The sequence below is a fragment of the Triturus cristatus genome, chromosome 1_2 (assembly GCF_964204655.1).
Source record: "Triturus cristatus chromosome 1_2, aTriCri1.1, whole genome shotgun sequence".
Classification (NCBI taxonomy): Eukaryota; Metazoa; Chordata; class Amphibia; order Caudata; family Salamandridae; genus Triturus; species Triturus cristatus.
This window is the reverse complement of record NC_140580.1, coordinates 32267993-32287366: the sequence shown is the minus strand read 5'-3', so window position 1 is coordinate 32287366 and position 19374 is coordinate 32267993. Positions and strand designations below refer to the sequence as shown.

The window sequence follows — 19374 nt, the reverse complement described above, 5'->3', positions numbered from 1 at the left end:
CAAGGGACAGCAGGCTTGTACTGATGTGTTCACGCTTGCGGAGTGCCTACAACATGACACTGGCTCATAAATAGGTCGCTGGGCACAAAGGCATATATTATGACGTGTTGCCTACAGCCATTAAAGGTCTGGCTAATGGTGTCTGGGAACAAAAGTCTACACCATGTGGCAGCCCCACAAAGCAAATTGCGGGCGTTCTGCCTTGCACCTTTTCTATTTTATGAATGCCTTCCACCACCTTAGATTTGAGGTTTTATCTTTCATTGTTGTGAGATCTCATGACTTTTAAAAGCATTGATACAACTCCTTGGGAATCACAAATAGGGGGGCATGCCCACTTCCTACCCCACTCTTTACTGCCTGCAACAAGTTTCAATATGGCTATAGCTTACAGACATTGGAAATGGCCACTTTGCATTCACAAAGTTATCAAGTCCGCAATGTGGTGGCTCTGTGGGTGCCAAGCAGCTTCACACTCCTGGGTTGTCATTCATTCAATGACTCCAATGAAGAGATCAGAGATGCAATGTGAAGGGAAGTCCATGCACACTGTGAGCCAAGAATCAGGTAAGCACTACACTGGGGACTGCTATAGTGAGTGTCTGCATCAACTGGACCCTGTGGGAGGAGATTAAACAGAGTGCATCCACACAGCTGCTCAGTGGTGACATTTCAAGTCAGTCGTGGTTTTTAAGCCAAGCAGCACTTACTGTGCTGGGATGTTCGAAGGAAGGCGTGTGATAGCAAACTTATGAGTCCCAGAGTTCATCATGCTGTTGGCTAAAGAGCATCAACTGTCGAGGCCACCTGACAGCTACGAAGGGCTCCTATAGAGGACGCACAAAAATCCAAACCTATGTAGTAATAGAAAACATAAAAGGAGGGATGTAGAAATCCTTCCTCTCTCACAAGGTAATAGACCCAGTTGAGATTCATGAAATTCAAGCATTTGCTGCACAAGAGCACAACTAAAACCTCGGGATATTATACGGGCCTTATGTGCCAGTAAGAAATTGCTTTTTTTCTTGGACACGGTACTGGAAACAGGAACGTGCAGCTTTGCAAAAAAAAAAAAAAATTGACTAAGGCAAAAATAATACACGCATTTATCTCCTAAGATCAAATACTGGGGCATTTACCTTAAACAAGGATGAAAGGTGAACATTGGATATCATAAAACCTTAGTCGTGGAATAAATCTCCTGGCCGGTGCTCGTTTTTACTGAGGCTCTGTTTAGAACCATTTAAATGTGTGCTTTTTATTTCCTCTTTTTTGCAGCAGACAATGATGTATTGCAGCAGTAAAATATTTTGGTAGTTTGTTTACAGAGGCCCACATAGACTTTTGCCGTTTGACTGTAAGTAGCAACAAACGGAGCAAAATGGCCCTCCCATGTGGTATGTAATATGGTGATCATTAGAACCGCCATGGAAACTGGCACCACAAGCCACCTGAAGTACTTCATTGCCACAAATGTCAAGTCACCATCGTACCCCACATGACATTCCGGATTTTTAAAAATCATATTCTGCCCCTGTGTTCTGCGTGCAGCCGGCCTTCAGCTTTCTCCTACAACTGTTTGTAACTTTTGGAAAGTGGCACATGCGTGGGAGGATGAGGAAAACGTCAGTGAGAGAGCTCACAACAGTGACATCGTCTGTGCTATATACATTTTTTTAAATAAATAAATATCGGGGGGGGGGAATAGTGGGGGTGTCACAGACAGGACCCTACTTTGATCAGGAACTCTTGGTTCCAAACAATTAATAAGGTGCCTAGTGAGTCTGGAATGTAGGTGACCCAAATGCACCCACCTACAGAATTTGAATCAGCCTCACACAGTGGAACTGGGGGCTGCTCCTGGGGGCGGTAGATAAATCACCCGTGGGCGACAGAAGAGGTGAAAATGCCAAACCACTCCACTGCCAAAAATATGATTTAGAAACGCATGGTCATTTAATGGGGAGCAGATAGAGCGCCGGCCTTGAAACCCATGACATGCCTTGTGGGGTACGATGACACAATTAATGCACCGGGCTTCGACACCAAGCCATATGCGTCAGTGGCTGTATACCGACGGTTTTGTGAGCAGCCCATGCTTGCTTTCAGTTACCGCAGTCACCCTGGCTGCCCACCTTCTCCTCTTTCCCCTGCAGCCAGTCAAGCACCCACCCACTGAGACTCCTCGCCACCACGGACCACTCACTCCTGCCTCGGCTCAGACAGACTCACCTGAGGCCTGGCCTGCAGCTTCAGTGGCAGGCGTGAGTGGGCAGCAGGCAAGGCTAGCCAGGCAGGGGCTGGAATAATTAAATTATGGCCGGGTCACCGCACGGTGAGTCTGTGACGGCCTTTCTCAGTAGTCACTCTGGCTGGGTCCTAGGTGGGATGCCTCACCTCACTCATCATGCTCACGCGCACTTTTAATTGCGCTTCTGCCCAATGCGCATGACAATGGTATGGTCACCAGCAGCCCCACCCTGAAAGACTTACACTCTGCGCGCCACGGCCCGCGCACCATAATTAATGAAGCGCCTGTCTCAGAGGCCCGCCTGGGGTCCGGCGGACCATGCGCACCATTTAATTAATTAAGGAGAGTGTTTTTATGAATTACGTAAGACGCACGTCGGCGGGTTGTTAACCGCAATCACACAGTTAACTTTCCACAATGCGGGCCCCAGGGGAAGTGAAGGTCGCAGACCAGTCTTCCCCCGGGGAATTCGCGCACCGACCGGAAGGACATGGTGGGGGTGGGATCATAGGAAGGAGAGGGGCGGGAGTTGGGAGGGTATATAGGTGTCAGGAGAGGAGTATCCTGCCTCTTCCTGACACCTGAGCACCACCGGGGGGGGAGAAAAAAGTTTGTGGAGAGTTTTTATAGGGTTAGGCCATCTGCCGATTTGTCGATCGGCGGGGGGCTGACACTGGTTGGGAGGGCGGGGACCGTGAATTTGCCACAACTGGCTGGACAGCATGGTGACTTCGGTGCGGCGGACGTTGGAGCGGCAGGAGGTCTTGGCTGGGCCGGCAGGGCGGATAATCTACGTCCTGGGGCGGTCTCATCGGGCGTGGGGGCCGGGATGGCCTCGCGTGCGCTGGCTGGCGGAGTCGACCGTCCGCTTCAGGTAGGGGGCGGGGGGGGGCTGCCCTATCGCGGTGTCCGGGATGCGGGGGGGATGGGGGGGGGCATCTGCATGCGGGCGCGCTGTAGTTTGCGCGAGCGTGCTGTAGAGGTCCATGCGGGAGGGGGGCGGGGGGCAGGGACGGCTCTCTCGGCAGCGCGACCTTGTCAGGCGGCCCAGGGCGGGACCGAGGCGGGGGAAGGCGGGGTATGCATGTGTCACCCGGCGTGCAGTCCTCATGGGTTCGAGCCTCGCGGTCGCGCCCCCACACTGTGATGCTGGGGCAAATCTCTTCATCTCCCCGTACGGAATGGGTAATGCGGGTAAGGGGCCTGGGAAAGCGCCCCACTACCTTAGGGCGAGTCGCGCTATACATTAATATGCGAAATGGGCTCTGCACATTGCCCACGGGGGTCAGAGGGACGTGGTGTGGGGTGGGGGGGGCGGCACGGGTGGTTGTTTTCGGCTTGCCCAGCATTTGTGGAGCCTCTCCACGGTAGCGGACAGTGGGCTCACCCCAGCGGCTTTACCCACAGCTGGGCAGGGCCCGGCATAGGTTTCGGGGGGGGGGGAGGCGGGAGCAGGTGGCAGTGTAGGAGCAGCGAGGCAGGGCTTTGCGTAGGTGCTGCTGCTGGGGAAGGAGGTGCAAGGGGAGTCAGGGAGCTGCGGGCAGTGGTGGATGAGGTCATCGGAGTCCGGATGAGGGACTGCCAGTACGGCGTGAGACCCGGTGGTGCTGGGGACCCACTCAGTTTAGCGACCGAGTGGGGGGGGGGGATCCAGGACCGGTGGAGAAGGCCGGCAGATGAGGGGTGTTGCCAGCGGGGCGCTCAACGGCTCTGAGACGCTGGCCAGAAGCAGTAGGGGGGTCCGCGGCGGCCTGGATTCGCGCATTGAGCAACGCAACCTTGTGAATCCTACCGAGTTCCGAGTATGTGCGGTGTGATGGGTGGTATGGCTGGGGTTGGGGGTGCAGATGGAAGACTGTGACGGTGTGCGACAGAGGAGGAGTTGGTGTGCCCGATGCAGTGCGATAGGCAGGATGTCCGATGGCGTGGCGTTATACTGTGAGGTTTAGGTGTTCACGCCCTGGTTGTCACCGGGTGCTAATGTCTAGGTCAGTGCAAGGAGCGATATGCGTCTCCAATGGGGCTTTGGAGAGAGGGATTGCCAGGGGCGGGGGGGGGTTTAAGTCTTGGTGTCGTACTTTGCCGATACCGTGTCCATGCCCTGGTTGTCACCGGGTGCTCAATTTCTGAGTTTATGCAATGGTATTTCCTTCAATAAGGTTGGGACAATGCTGGAGGCCTGGGGAACCCAGGGCCCACATGACGCATAGCTGGTCAGCGGGGGTGTTCGGGGGTGATACATGCAAGGGTTGGTACGTCGCCAATGGGCCTTGGAGTGGGGGATTGCCCTGGAAGAGGGGGGGTGTGGGCAGGTAACCAGTCCATTTTGTTGTTTGTTTCAGGAGAGTGCGGCCGTAGCCGGAGCGGGGGGCAAGGAGATCCAAGGGGGATGGCAGCTCCGGTCTGGCAGAGGAGGTCCTGGACGGACGCTCAGGTAAATGAATGGGGAGGTTTAATGTCCCGGAGTTGTACTTGGAAGCTTAGGTTTCACGCCCTGGTTGGCACCGGGTGCTCATTCCTCAGTGTCTGCAATGGTAGTCCTTCAGTAAGGTGGGGACGATGCTGGGGGCCTGGTGCACCCGGGGCCCAAATGACGCGCAGCGGAGGCAGCAGGGGAGTTCGGTGGTGATACATGCAGGGTAGGCAGGGGCCTGGGGGCCTCAGTATCTGGCGCGCGAGGGTCGCGAGGCGTGACGATGGCAGTGTTCTGCAGGTAGGGACTTGCCTGGGGAGTGGGGACTGGTGGAGGTAGTTTGTGGGCCACTTTGATATGATATTCACCGTTCGGTAGGCGTCGCAGTAAAGGGGGCTGCGGGGGTGCGCCGGAGGGGTAGCGGAGGAGACGGAGAAGGCTTGAGCCGCTGCGTGAGGGAACCGGACGGGGTCGGGGGTTTTTTCGGGCACTGCACGTTGCGTTTGGGGATCGTCACCGGGGTTGTAGCTGGCAATAAGTTGGAAGCAGGGATTCGGACTTGCAGGGCGCAGTTTAGGTAGGGGGGCCAGGACCTGTGTCGCAATGGTAAGTCTTGTGCCTACAATTGCGAAGGATCTCGCAGGACAGGGGTTCGAGTTCTGCACACGCTGTCAGTGTCGTAAGGTGGTCAATGTCACACTCTTTTTTAAACATCAGGGAGATGTTACGTGTCGGGGGCGAGGAGCCAACACACGGTGGTCGTGTCGTAACACCACTGCCACTGTGGCGATTTCGTCGGGGGCATCTGGGAGTATGGTAGTGCGGGGCACAGGAGACGAGATGACGTGGTACCGGTGGGGCAGCGGACATGGGCGCAGTGGCTGTGGTGAGGGGGAGCGCAGGTGGGGGGAATGAGGCACCAGTGATTAGTGGTAAGCGAAGGGAGGCCTATGGCTGGGGATTTGGGGTTGCCAAATGTGGAAGGTAGTTTCACGGCGCTACAGGCTATTTCGGTTTCGTTCGAGGACTGGGGCCGACGGGAAGTGGCTCCTTTACGGAGTGGCACGAATCTTACGCCTGAGGGCGGGCACGGAGGTGTCAGCAGGAGGGCTGTTCGAGGGTGGAGGGGGGAAGTCGGAGACTGGGGAGATGGCAGCATAGGAGGGTGTGTGGTGCCGTTGTAGGAAATAGAAGGGTTTGGGCGGGGGATTGGAGAGATTGGGGATGGAAGGGGCAGGGACATAATACTTGCGGGACTAATCATTCTTTTTCTACTGCAGGTAGGGGGAGTGGCCTGGGATCCAGTGTGGTCGCATGGACAGACGGACACTCTCCCGAACGTTGGGCAGCAACAGAGGCGACATAGCGGGTGTACGGATGTCATCTGGCGGGGGAACGCAGTCCTTTGGGATGTATGATGATTGTGGGGAACGGTGGAATTGACTCAGGGTGAGCGTGGCGGCCAGTGGGTGTGACTGTGCCATACGATATGGGAACTGGCTCCACTACAAGCAAAGGCATTGGAGAGAAGGTTCTTCAGAACAGGGCAGGTCTGGTTTATTCCAAGAGACTTGGCAAGGGATATGGTTCAATGACAAGGAACTTGGGAAGCGGGTTAGGGAGCAGCACTGCGCATTGCAATGAAGGGTCTCTGGGGGACGTCTAGCATGCTCACAAGGAGTCAGGTTGCAGTGGATGAGGCTGTTTGGGGGACACTGGTGGCCTGGTTGGGGAGGGGGGCGCTTTCATGGATGGGGAGGCTCCTGGACATGTTTCTTGGTTTACGAGGGACACTGGAGTAAGGGTGGATGGGCATCCACCGATGGTGCATTGCAGAGGAGGAACTTTTTTGGGGCGGTTTCAACATGCTTTACAGCTACTAGCCCACAGGTCGAGGGTACAGTTTGAGGGGACGGTTGGTTTTGGGATGGAGCGTTTTTCATGGCCGGATTGCCCTGCAAATGTACCTTGTTGGAAAGGTGCGCTGGCTGTATGGGTGGATGGTAGGCCACCGATGGTGCCTTGCAGAAGATGGATTTTGAGGGCTGTCGGAAATGCTTACGGGGGTACGGCCCGCAGGTAATGGGACTATTGGACGAGGCACAGGCGGTCTTGTTGGGGCTGGGGACGCTCTTCGGGGTTGGGGGATTGGCCTGGAAGGTTACTGGATTACAACGGATACTGGCTGTACGGGTGGATGGTCATCCACCGACGGGGACTTGCCAAGAAGGGAGTTTGGGTGCGATGGACCAGGATTACGGGGGACGGTCTGCGGTTAAGGAGACGGAGGGAAGAAAGACAGGTGGTTGTTTGCGATGGTACAATTTTGTCACGGATGGGGTTCGTGTGGTAAAAGCTGCTGGTTGCCGCAGGACATAGTTTCAGGGGTGGATGGTCATCCACCTGGTGCCTGGAGCGTTAGGATGGGCAACCTGGGGGGACCGGTGGTCCTACTTAGAATAGGTGCGCCTTTCGCAGTCTGGGGTGTCCCGGCGAGAGAGAACGTTGTACGGGATGCAGGTTTTAGGGGATGGGGGGTCATCCACAGGGTGCCGCAAGGTAGACTGGATGGAGGCGAAAGGCGCACTAGAACTGGGGGTGGGGCAGGGAACCGCCCTCCGGGGGTTTCCCTGGTTGGCGGTACTTTGGAGGGGTGGGTAGTCACATACGGGCGGATCCACCCCTCGGGAGGGGAGAACGGTACACAGGTGACTGATAGCGGGCGCGGGAAGCAATGACCAATGAAGGAAATTACACTGAGGATGCTTGGAGGGCAAGTGATGGGGAGAGGAAGGAGGTCACCGAGTGAATGGGGGAAGAGTCTAACAGGTGAGATGGTTTTGAGAATGGATAAAAGGAGAATGAGTCGGTATGGGTTGGGGAAAGTATATTTATTGCATTTATGTACTGTCGAATAAAGTCTAAATGATTGCAACCATGTCCTAATAAAATGGCCTTTTACGCTTCAAGTAACAGCGTGGAGTGTGGTTCTTGCGCGATGCGGGCCCCGGGGGAAGTGAAGGTCGCAGACCAGTCTTCCCCCGGGGAATTCGCGCAACGACCGGAAGGACATGGTGGGGGTGGGATCATAGGAAGGAGAGGGGCGGGAGTTGGGAGGATATATAGGTGTCAGGAGAGGAGTATCCGGCCTCTTCCTGACACCTGAGCACCACCGGGGGGGAGAAAAAAGTTTGTCCGCCCACCCACCCTACAGACATTAAGCGAAGGGTTGGGATAGATTTTGGGCTGAGCGTGCCAGTTTAGGGCAGGGTTGCAGAGTAGAGGCGTCACGGTACTTTGGAGGGGTGGGTAGTCACATACGGGCGGATCCACCCCTCGGGAGGGGAGAACGGCACACAGGTGACTGATAGCGGGCGCGGGAAGCAATGACCAATGAAGGAAATTACACTGAGGATGCTTGGAGGGCAAGTGATGGGGAGAGGAAGGAGGTCACCGAGTGAATGGGGGAAGAGTCTAACAGGTGAGATGGTTTCGAGAATGGATGAAAGGAGAATGAGTCTGTATGGGTTGGGGAAAGTATATTTATTGCATTTATGTACTGTCGAATAAAGTCTAAATGATTGCAACCATGTCCTAAAAAAATGGCCTTTTACGCTTCAAGTAACAGCGTGGAGTGTGGTTCTTGCGCGAGACCTCCGTTGCTCCAAGTGTCCCCGTGAGACTTCTGGTAATGTTTCCCAGCTGAGAAGGGATATAATACTTACAAGCTGTACAAAGTGAGGCTTCTGGTTCCGCAGCAGCAGTTAGGTGGAAACGACATTATTGGGCGAGGGACAGGCAGAAGAGCTTTTATAGGTGTACATAACAGCTCGTTCCTAAACACCAGCTTTATGGGCTGTTCCAAGCTCCCTTTCCAACCCTATCGGCAGGATCCCTGAGAGGCTGGGCATGTGCACCATTTAATTAGTGAGGGGGCTGCTGGATCACGCTCCCCCCGCAATGCATCCCGGGGCCCTGGGACTGTCTGCGGGGGCCTGTGTTACGCCCCAGGCTGTGCCCGCACCATTTAATTAATGAGGTCGTGCGCACCATGGCCCTGCGCACCCTTTACTTCATGAACTAAGAGGCTTGCTTTCTCCGCTGAGTGAGGGGGCCCCTGGAGCACGGTCCCACCAGCAATGCGGGGGCTGCGTGGGCCTGTGTTACGCCCCGGTATGCCTGGCTGACAGCCAGCTGCCGGAGAGGCAGGTATATAGTGCTGCCAATCAGTTAATCGGAAGACATTGAGTGACCTGTCTTTTATGAGGGTATTTTCTTTTGTTGCAGTTCTTGTATTTGACATTTCCCGCCATGTTTGTTGATAATGGTGATCCAGGCACTGGCGTAAGAAACTTGAGGGGGCCCCCCTGCAAGGTACGTGGAGGGGCCCCCTCTCAACTAAATCAGGAGCTCTCCGGCCAGAGTACTGTGCCGAGGGGGCCCCCTGGAACTTGGGACCCCACCGCGGTGGCTGCGGGGGCCTGTGTTATGCCACTGGATCCAGTTAATAATCACACCACATCTACACTATCATAATCCCATGTAGCTCTGACTACATTCGAGCTAAGCCCCATCCGCCTGCCATTGGTTCAGACTACAAGAGGCTATGAAGCGGGGTAAAGCCCGGCATCTCCTTCTCACTTAAGCTTCATTGGCTAATTTGTAAAAAGAGTACACGCTGAAAGGTCCTCTCTAAGATTTTCAATCATGTACATAGATTAGGCCCATTCTGACTTCTGAAATTATTTTGCATGATCCCTCAATAAGGCAAAAAAGAGGCAATCGATAATGCTTCCGGTATGAATATCGCCAGCAGTAGACAGAGGCCATTCTGCTGGTGTCTGCCTGGTGAATCTGAGTGGGTTCTCTCTCTGAGTTCTCCAGGAGAGCAAAGTTCACTGAATGTTGAAAGACTTGGGGCTTGGGGTGTGTAGGTGGGGCAAACAAGTCAGAGTGTTAATTCACCAACTGGTTTACAGCTCTATCTTCATTTAGTGATGCAACTCATATATTAATAAGTCGTGATATATTGATGAATTGATAATTTGAATATCAAATCACAAAGCAGGGGGGCACCTGTGACACACTCTCTTACTTTTACGAGTTAATATGGGTCCCAAAGGCTATCTGCACATCAGAGACCTATTGGACTCACAATGTGCCTTTAATACATTGTGAAATTCCGTTTTGTATTTGCAAAGTCTGTGATTTTGCTAATCACAGGCTTTGCGACCACAAAACTGTTTAGTACAGCAATCCACCACTTATCTGCTCCAGGTTCCTTGTTTTCCTCTTTTCTGTACCCCACTCACTCTGGCAGTGTGTGTTATAGCTTACTTCACGTCAAAAAGCAGTCTGAGTCCTGGGAAGATTGAATGCCTGCACCACAGAGCAACTAATAGATGGTGTAGAATGGTGGGCTGCTGTGAATTGCATGCTGATATAATATCATTGGAGATTTAAGGTGGCATCATAAGCCGCCTCACCCCAGGGCTGGTCTTTTATCAATTACACCAGAACCACATAAGGGCAATATTAGTTTACAATGCATCAGAACCAAGCGTTTTCACATGTTTCAAATAAGAAAATGTTCAGTGATAGAACTAAGTTTGATAATGTAGCATACTGGTTAATAATGTGTAGTCTACAAATAATCACATGTAATTGTAGGTACTTTACCTTTACGTCAGTCAGTAATATTTTGAGTTGTTGTACACGAGTTACTTACAATGGTGGTATATTATAACTGATAATTGAAAGCCCATGAAACAATGGGCCTGAAGGTGAGTGAGCTGGAGATGGGGTGGCACTTCCTCACCCTCAGTTAATGGGGTACCAGTAAATGCAGTGGTGGGTGGAGGGACTTGGGGTGGACCCGGCCCATTGTAAGCTGAGCCCTGACGGTCCCTCTGACATCCAAACAAAGATTCGAGCTGCTTTCAGCAACTCGAATCTTCACCTGTGCCTTTCTACGGATCTCATAATTCAGAGGAGGTCAGTAACTTCTGCTGTTTGCCACACTGGATTTGAGAGGCAACTCATAATGAAGGCCAAAGAGAGCTAACAGGACATTATCGTCACACGTTTGTTTACACTTCAGGATGGAGAGACAAAGGCAAAATAATTTAACTGATTGATATGTTCAGCGATTGCCCTGTTAAGTTATCCAAGAAGATGAATGGCCTAGTAAGAATGGAATCATACCAGAGGAACTTCATGACTAATTGATTGGTGATAATTCACAGGCAATCATTTACTGTGGAGATTTGTTTCATTAGTGCTTTGCATTATGAGAAATATGCAACCCTTGTTTCAGTCAATAAAAGCAGGACACCATGCACCAATACATCCATGAGCCCAATGACACTTACTTTTCATGAGCGCTGGGAAGCCTACCAAGTGCTGGTAAGAAATATTAAGTGGCGCCGAGGAATTCCACAAGTCCAGGAAACTCTGGGTGTTCCTCTCCGACCGCAGCTCCAGCAGTGCTACCTCTCGGGCCCACCTCTTTTGATCTTCCTGCAATCAGAAAGAACATCCGTTTACATGTGCCTCAGAACCACCCCCTCCCCAGCCGCAGAGAACAAAACAAGCACTGGCTAAGCCCAGAGTTCTGGTCTTGGCAAGCTGGTGAGTGGGGAACCTTTTTAGCTTTACTTATTTAGTGCAAGAATGTGCCAAAGAAATAACATGCTGTAAGTTGCAATGAAAATGTTAAAGTAAACAGAATCCAAACCACATATAATTTTTAAGGGAACAGTACAGGTTCTTCATGACAGGGAAGTGTAGCTTTAACGGGTATAGAAACCGTTTTTGGTTTCAGTCGAACACGAAAATATGACTCATATCGCTCCGAAATGGTACTGTTGGCTTTAAATTAGAGTAACTGTAGACATGATTAAGACAGACAAATATGACAAAAAAAGCAAGTGGAAAGAAAACCACATTGGCAGGGTGAATTGTATGAGCCACTTTGTCACTGAAGTGGATTTTGTTCAGGCAGATGTGCTTGTGTGATTAGGCAAACATCCATCACCCACAGTGCAAGAGAGCCAGTGGCTGGAATGAGCCGACCCACTGCACCAACATGTATACTGTGGTGCGCAGAAGCAAAATGTCACCCACAGTTGAGCAAACCAGTGGATGAAGAGGGCTGACTAAAGAACGGGTATGATGCATGAGTCTGGGGAACAAGCTGAAACTGCCCACAGACCAGACCTAAAGACTGCATTATTCACTTTAACAATCTGCCTCCGAAAAATGAAGAACTGTGACTTTCTCAACACGATGAGAACCAAATGGAAGGAAATGCAAAGAAGGAAGTGGGCATTACTGTGGTAGTAGCTGTTGCAAATGTTAACATATCCACATCGAAGATTAGACATTGCTGGTGCAATTAGGATGCAATAGTTGGGCCATTAGCTAAAGGACAAGATCGGAAGTAGAAGTAGCTTCAGAGCACACAGCTTGTTTTTTTGCATTGAATCCCCGGGGGTTGCAGTTTACCTTCGCTGTTGCTGAACTATAGTAGGTCAGTGTTACATTGAAGACCACTGATGGACGGCCCTTGTAGTGTTGGAAAGCAGGCTCCACATCTGCAGGGCATCACTGGGAGTTGTGCTATGCAGGTGCCTCTAGGTAAGCAAGGGTGCGACCAGGCTGCCTACTATTCACATGAACACCTGTTGATGCAGGGGTACCCGAGTTGAGAAATCGGGCCACAGTGTTGAAACAATAACATTCATAATATAGCGCTCTCAACATAAACGTGCGATTGGAAAAATTAGGGGGAAACAAAAAATGAAATCAAATGACGGCTAGTCGCAAATCCTAGTGAAGTGACTGTGTTTTATTTTTGCATTTATCCCCATTTATTGAATATTTGTAGCTCTTAGTGCTATGGCTCTGTAAGAACATAGAACATGGCTTTCCAGCTGCATTGATCAGTCTCCGACAAGAGTTATTAAAGTAGGAGATATGATCTGGCCTGTCCTTGAGAAGAACCACATTAGCTCCTAGGTAACACAAACACCCCAGCTGCGGCCTTGACAGACTCACACAGGTTCATTACCTTGTCACAGTAACCCAGCACCTCTGGGCAGCGCTCCTGTGCTGCACAACAACTGCGATGACTCACAGAGCCCTGTAGGTAATCCGCTCTGCCCGGCGTGACCTGTCTCTCTGTCTCTTCACTATACTTAGGGAGTCACAGCATTCCTGAAAGTGGGGGCCTACATGCGTCTAAAGTTCATCAGCATTAGCGAGTTTTTATGAGTTTATAGTGTGCTCAGGACACGTTGCTATGGAAATTGAATAGTATAAGCCCCATTGGAATGCTGCAACATGCAATTAGAACAGAAGGCCGAAAATCAAGCACAGTGATGAAAAAAGACGTAAACAGCTGATAACGACATTGTCCGCACCCTTGTAAGCAACCCCGTGAACAGTAGGAACGCATCAAAGTAACACTCTTGTACAATTAATTCCACCACCAACAGCAGCATGCAGTAGGAACGCTGCTGCTGAATAACTCCTTGACATGTGGAGGTACCAAAAGTAGCACAACATTCTGTCTTCCTGGCTTGGGAAAAGGATCAGGCCACAATAGTCAAGAACATTGTCGCAGGCGGAGTGTGTAAATCATCTACCAGGCCTGCGTAGCTGCCTTTGGCACATCAGAGACACCCATGCAATCATCGCATAGGGACTGAACATGGGCATCATCAATGCCATCATGGGCGGCACTGAGCTACAGCCCAACAGGAACATAAAAAACCTCTCACTTCTACCACACAGGGTGTTCCTACTTTATGTTCCTACTCTACTACAAAAACATTCCTGGTCGGGCTGTGTTCCTCTAGGGCATGTGCCATTCCGGTGGGAAATATCAGCAATAGCACTGTTATGTTATGTTATTCAGAACTTACGGAGTGCTCGTTCACCAACAGTTTTCTTGGCACTGGTATTTTCATTGAGAACACTAATAACAGAAGGTCCAGGTCTAGCTATAAGCTTGGCTGAAGAGACAGGTCTTCAGCATCTTCTTGAAGCGAAGAAGGTCTGACTCTAGTCTCAATGGGGGTGGCAGAGCATTCCAAAATGTTGGTCCTAGTATTGAGAAGCGTGACCCTCCTGTTTGGTTACGTCTAAAGCCCGGAACCACCATTAGATTCATGTACATGGATCCTAAGGTGCGCTGAGGGGGGTTGTACCCATGGATTTTTGAGGATATGTACTTTGGGCCAGTCCCATGTAAGGCTTTGAACAGGATACAACCTGTTTTAAACATGGAGCGCTGCTCCACTGGGAGCTAGTGCAACTCTTTTAGCAGCAGCTTAATGTGACTGCGTCAGCCTTGTTGGTGTATAATTCTAGCTGCCTGGTTTTGTATCAGCTGCAGACAATGTATCTGGTTGCGCTGCAGGACTAGGCAGATTAAGTTGGCATAATCGATTTTTGATAAGATCAAAGAGATGATAATTTGAATGCTAGCCTCTCTGCTGGAAAATCTTCTGATTTTGCTTAGTTTCCGCAGTGACCGCTGCAAACTGCGTGTTCATGGTGAGATCTGAGTCGATATGGATGCCTAGGCTTTTTATCGAGTTCTTTGGTGCAGGAGGGGGGTTAGTTCAGCAGGCCAATGGGCAGGGGTCCAGTGCTGAAGTTTATTGTTAGGGATGATGATTTCAGTTTTTTCGGAGTTTAGTTCTAGTTGGTTTTTGTTTATCCAATTCATGATGAACCGCATGGAGTTCTTGAGGAACTCCATGGAGTCTGTAGAGTCGTTGATGGAGGAAACCAGCTGCATATCGTCAGCATAGTTGTAAATCTGACCTCCAATCTGGCGGAGCGTGACAATGGGGGGGGGGGGGGGGGGTGGATATATACGTTATAGAGGTTCAGGGATAATGATGAGCCCTGTGGTACTCCACATTTCAAGTTCACAATGCCAGATTTGTATGTGAGAGCCACACTGACTGCTTCCTATCCTCTAGAAAGGATTGGAAGCAATTTAGGGCAGTACCTCTGAGACCTGCTGCAGCAATACGGTCCACCAGGATGTTATGGTTGACGGTACCGAATGCTGCAGACAGGTCCAGGAGATTCAAGGCTTGAGTGCTGTCTACATCAGCCTTTCCCTTTAGGTCCTCCATAACGGATAGGATAATGGACTCGGTAAAGTGGGCTGCACGGAACCCTGCTTGATGTGAGTTTAAGAAGTTGATGTCTTCTATAAAGGTGCTGAGAATATTCGCTACATGTGTCTCTAATACTCTGGCCGAGAAGGGGAGGAGGGATATCGGCCTATTGTTGTCCAGCCTCTGAGGGTCGACACCTTGTTTTTTCTGGAGTGGAATAATCATTGCTTCTTTAAAAACTTGTGGAACTCGCCCTTGGGTTAAGAAAAGATTCAGAAGAGAGAGAATGGTCTCTGGGAATGCTTTCAAAATAGGTTTTTGTATTTCAGGGGGACAGGCGTTGTTTGGGGTGCCTGATTTTAATTTGTTTAGATATTCCAAGAACTGTACTCGGCTTAGACAAGGAAGGGTGGCCATGGTGTCGACGTTGGAATTTTCTGACCGATTTTCCACCTCCTTGTGTTTGGGATCTATGGATTCCTGATTTAAAAAAAAAATTCTAAGAAAAAATTGTTTAGATCGTTGCATAGTTTCTGTGTGGCAGGGATAGGCAGGGTTGCACGATCGGGGTCCGATAGCTCTCGTACTGTGTTAAAAATATCTTTAGTTTTATTATTTGAGTTTAACACTTGCCTGTAAAAAAAAAAAATTGCCTCCAAAATTGCGTTTTTGTAGTTCATTAGGTTTGTTTTATAATGTTCTCTGGATTAATTTGAGTAGGTGCTTAGTGATGTGGGGGTCTGCGTGTCTGCGTGTAATATGTTGGTCTGATAGATTGTGCGGTCCAAGAGTTAGGGGAAAACACCTTGCAACCCCTAAATTGTGAAGGATCAAAGAATCCTACATGTCACTGTAACAAAAGATCCTATGCACATGCTGTAAGTGTTCTGTGACATTTCATCATGTAATTGGAGCACAGACGCTAGTAAAGTCTCATAAAGTCTTTTCTTTGTCTTTTTATTCAAACAAACAAAGTCCACCCAACACGTGTTTCGCCGCTTGGGGATTACCCCCAACTTCTTCAGGGCTGGAAATGATACAACAGGTATCGTATCAACAAAAATACAGATAATAAGGGAAACAGTATGGTGAACAATATCACCTCATTGTTGAAAAGGTGAGCACAAATCACCTTAAACGTGGACATCCTACACATATCTAAAATCCAATCAAAGTGACTATGAAATAGTAAGATCCGTGGAATGATCACATGAATAAAATGTAAAATTATTAGCAAAAAGTGATGCGTGAGGTGTGTTGTATGTTCTTATTATGCACCGTACAACCCACGTGAAAAAGACTCAATTATAGACCGAGGTAAGACAGTGAGTGAACTGTACATAAACACCTACAGAAGATGGTGAACATAATAATATTCCGTTGTGACTATGTAAAAGTAGGTCCTACCTGTTTAGGTTTTCGTATTTTATGTCGAGTAATCTAAAATCAAAACACATATGGGCAATAAAGTCAAAGCCCAGGCCAAATAAACAAGGAAGACCAGAGGGCAAAAGAACTGTATGAAAATGAGATTTACCTCACCACTCCGCCGGTTGAAATTCCGACCTGGCTAGTCAATTGTGTAAGAATCCTTAATATCCCATTCCCCCCAAAAAATAAAAACTCCAACGGTGGTGAATAAAACCTAAAGGAGTGATATCATGGTAAGTCGCAGTCACTATATGCCCCAAAAGCTTTAACATACCTCTCCATGATTATAACAAGGGCCTCTTGCCCCTTACCTTAGTATTTGATGGTCGGTTGTTACTCTGTGTCGATATGTGGATTTGACGTGTAAAGTCAGCAAAAAGAATTTGCGCAATCTGTTGATGCAGATAGAATCCCCATTAGAATTCAAACTGACTAATATTAGAGGTCCGACAAACATAATGTACAAATCGAATGTACGGGATTCCCCTTACCTGAAGCGAGTACGCTAGGATCCGAGATTGGCGCCGGGTATGCGTTCTGTGCCGGATGCGGACAGGAGCGCAACCCGGAAGTGAGTAAATATAAAACGAGGGATCTAAAAGGCTAGAACATAACGCTCTAACACTCTATTTCAATACGTCAGTGCTTTATTAGCAAACATCTATAGTGATATAATAGATAGAGAAAGACCTAATATTATGCATACAACTTGATGTGGTCAATTCTCTTAATTAAGCGGACGTATATGTTTCCTCAATTGAAAATAATTACTGTCACGATAAAAGTGTATAATTGTCTACATGGTAGATTTCACTGAATGTAAATCCATGTAAATACTGTTAATAATGTGTCACTAACACGGTATTGTGTAGGATCGTCTGTATTCACCCTATTTGTGGAGGTCAAAGTATAGCAAAAATGCATGTCTGCACTGTCCGCAATCATGAAAAGTTACATAAATGGGGAACCGTGTGACCGCATTCAACAGTCCATTGTGAATCATAATAGTTCAAATATAGAGTATAGTTACTGGTGTCAGTACACTATTAGTTAGAAACGATTAAGGTCATATTCATGTACATACAGTAGTTGTTATTTCATTGGTGTGTTTTATAAAAGTGAATCCATACGTACAAGAGCAAAATCATAATAAAGTGCCTATAGTTGAAATGTGTAAAACCCCTATTCATTATTTGCATCTGATAAAGGGACATGTACTGCTTTACACTCCTGTAGAGACATATATCAAATGACAAAACGTATCTGTAAGATATAAAAAAGAGAATACAACACCATAGTTGGTGTGCACTATCAGTCAGGATTGCTTGTTGACAGATTATACCCTTTCAGATTGTTGATACACTGTAAGTGCATGTAAAGAGAAACAAATTACACACGTGATGACAACCATGTTACCATAATCATAGGCTCAGTCTTCTCAATCTTAATCTCCCAAGAAGTATTGCATCTCATGGTCACTGTTTAGGCCTAGTTTCACCGTTCTGAGATGCATAATCCACGTCGCCTCATGCGTCTGTGTCGCAGTTCTCTATTACCTCCTCTGAGATTCGGTTCCACAATGTCGATACCATAGAACGTGAAGCGCCTGTGTGGTCCCTGAGAAGGACAATCTACGGCATGTAGCACCATAGGATATCTTGCGTCCTGTTGTTGTGGAGCCCTAGCGTGTTCCCCAATCTTTTCTCTGAGGGGTCTGATAGTACTGCCCACGTATTGTCGTTTGCACTCACATTCGATGATGTAAACAACATATCTAGTGTTGCAGTTGATGTTAAATCTGATTGTATATTTCTTGTCATTATGCCCTGTGAATTTCTTAGTATTGTGTTTGTCCATCTGCAAGTCCCGCAGGAGCTACATTTGTAAAATCCTATGGTCCGATGTGTAAGCCATGTGGAGTCTCCCTGAGCCCGTGGAACTGTGGGACTAAGTCTAGTCCTGAGGGTCCTACCACTCCTGTATGTAATCTGAGGTCCTGAGGCGATATGATCATCTAGTGACCTATCTGATTTCCCCCCAGTGTTTGGTCATGCTTCTCATTAAGACGTTGCTCAAATCGTTAAAATCAGTTACCAGTCTCATCGGTTGTTTCTGTTGTTGTGTACGTGCTTTGTCTCTCAGTGTATCATCCCTTTGTATTCTTTTAATCCTACTCTCTGCTCTCCCAATTGTTTGTGGTGTGTAACCTCTGGTCCTAAATCTGGATTTCATTTCTGATAGGCATGTTTTAAACTCTCCCTCTTCGCTGCAGTTTCTCTTGGCCCTCATGAATTCTCCATAAGGGATGGCCTATATCTGATGTTCAGGATGTGCACTACCCGCATGTAGGATCGAGTTGTATGCAGTCTCTTTGCGGAACAAATGACTGTGTAGCTTGTTCTCTTTGATGTACAGCTCGATGTCTAGAAATGTGTGATGCTGACCTTGCTGTGTTCTTGTGAGAACCTAATCTCAAAGGTATTAGTGTTTCTGGTAGCTTACAGTTCAGGGTGTCACATAGCGATTCCATCATAACATGTCGGCATGGGAGCTGGGTCTGAACTGAGGAGGTGAAGTGAGCTACAGAACGATGATGGATTCAACCCAGATCTGTGACTGGGGGTGAGTGTCTGAAAAGTGTCAGCGCTCTGTCCATCATCTCCTTGTGTTTGCTTTGTATGGGGGACCTGCCAGCACTTATGGCATTTCCAGATATAGACCCCAAAACAAAATCTGTCTTTGGAGATAGGTGATGTTCCTCACACACTGGAAGTTAACTTTCTGCGTGCAGAAGATATTACTGAATGCCTGCCATGATTTACATGGTGGAAAAAGCACCAGCAAGAATGAGGTGGTAGGGTCTGCTTTTGTTATTTTTGCCACTCCAAGGACATTCTTACTGGTGTCAACTTTGTACAAGGGTGTTTTGTGCTATTGGGGGTGGCTGCACCATTGGGAAAACCACCAGAGGAACTGAGTGTTGGATAGAAAGGGACCTACCATTTTTTGCTAGACTAGCTCTTATTACCCAACTGTAAATGAGGCTTTAACATCAAGGCTTCGTCGTAGATTCAGCATTCTGAGGCAGTGGCTTTATAAATAGATGTAGCACAGACAAAAACAAAATGGTTACTTACCAG

The 19374-nt window shown here is 48.8% G+C and overlaps 1 protein-coding gene across 1 annotated transcript in view; it reads right to left on the bottom strand.

Annotated features, from left to right (window-relative positions):
- The window catches only part of LOC146866683 (alpha-1,3-mannosyl-glycoprotein 4-beta-N-acetylglucosaminyltransferase C-like), a gene marked incomplete at its 5' end in the record, with an annotated part of 221567 nt that overhangs the window by 37042 nt on the left and 165151 nt on the right, over window positions 1-19374 (bottom strand). The window contains 2 exons of the mRNA XM_085616744.1: window positions 11036-11183; window positions 16546-16626. Of these exons, the coding sequence (XP_085472870.1) occupies window positions 11036-11183; window positions 16546-16626 (229 nt within the window). The remainder of the gene's footprint in view (window positions 1-11035; window positions 11184-16545; window positions 16627-19374) is intronic.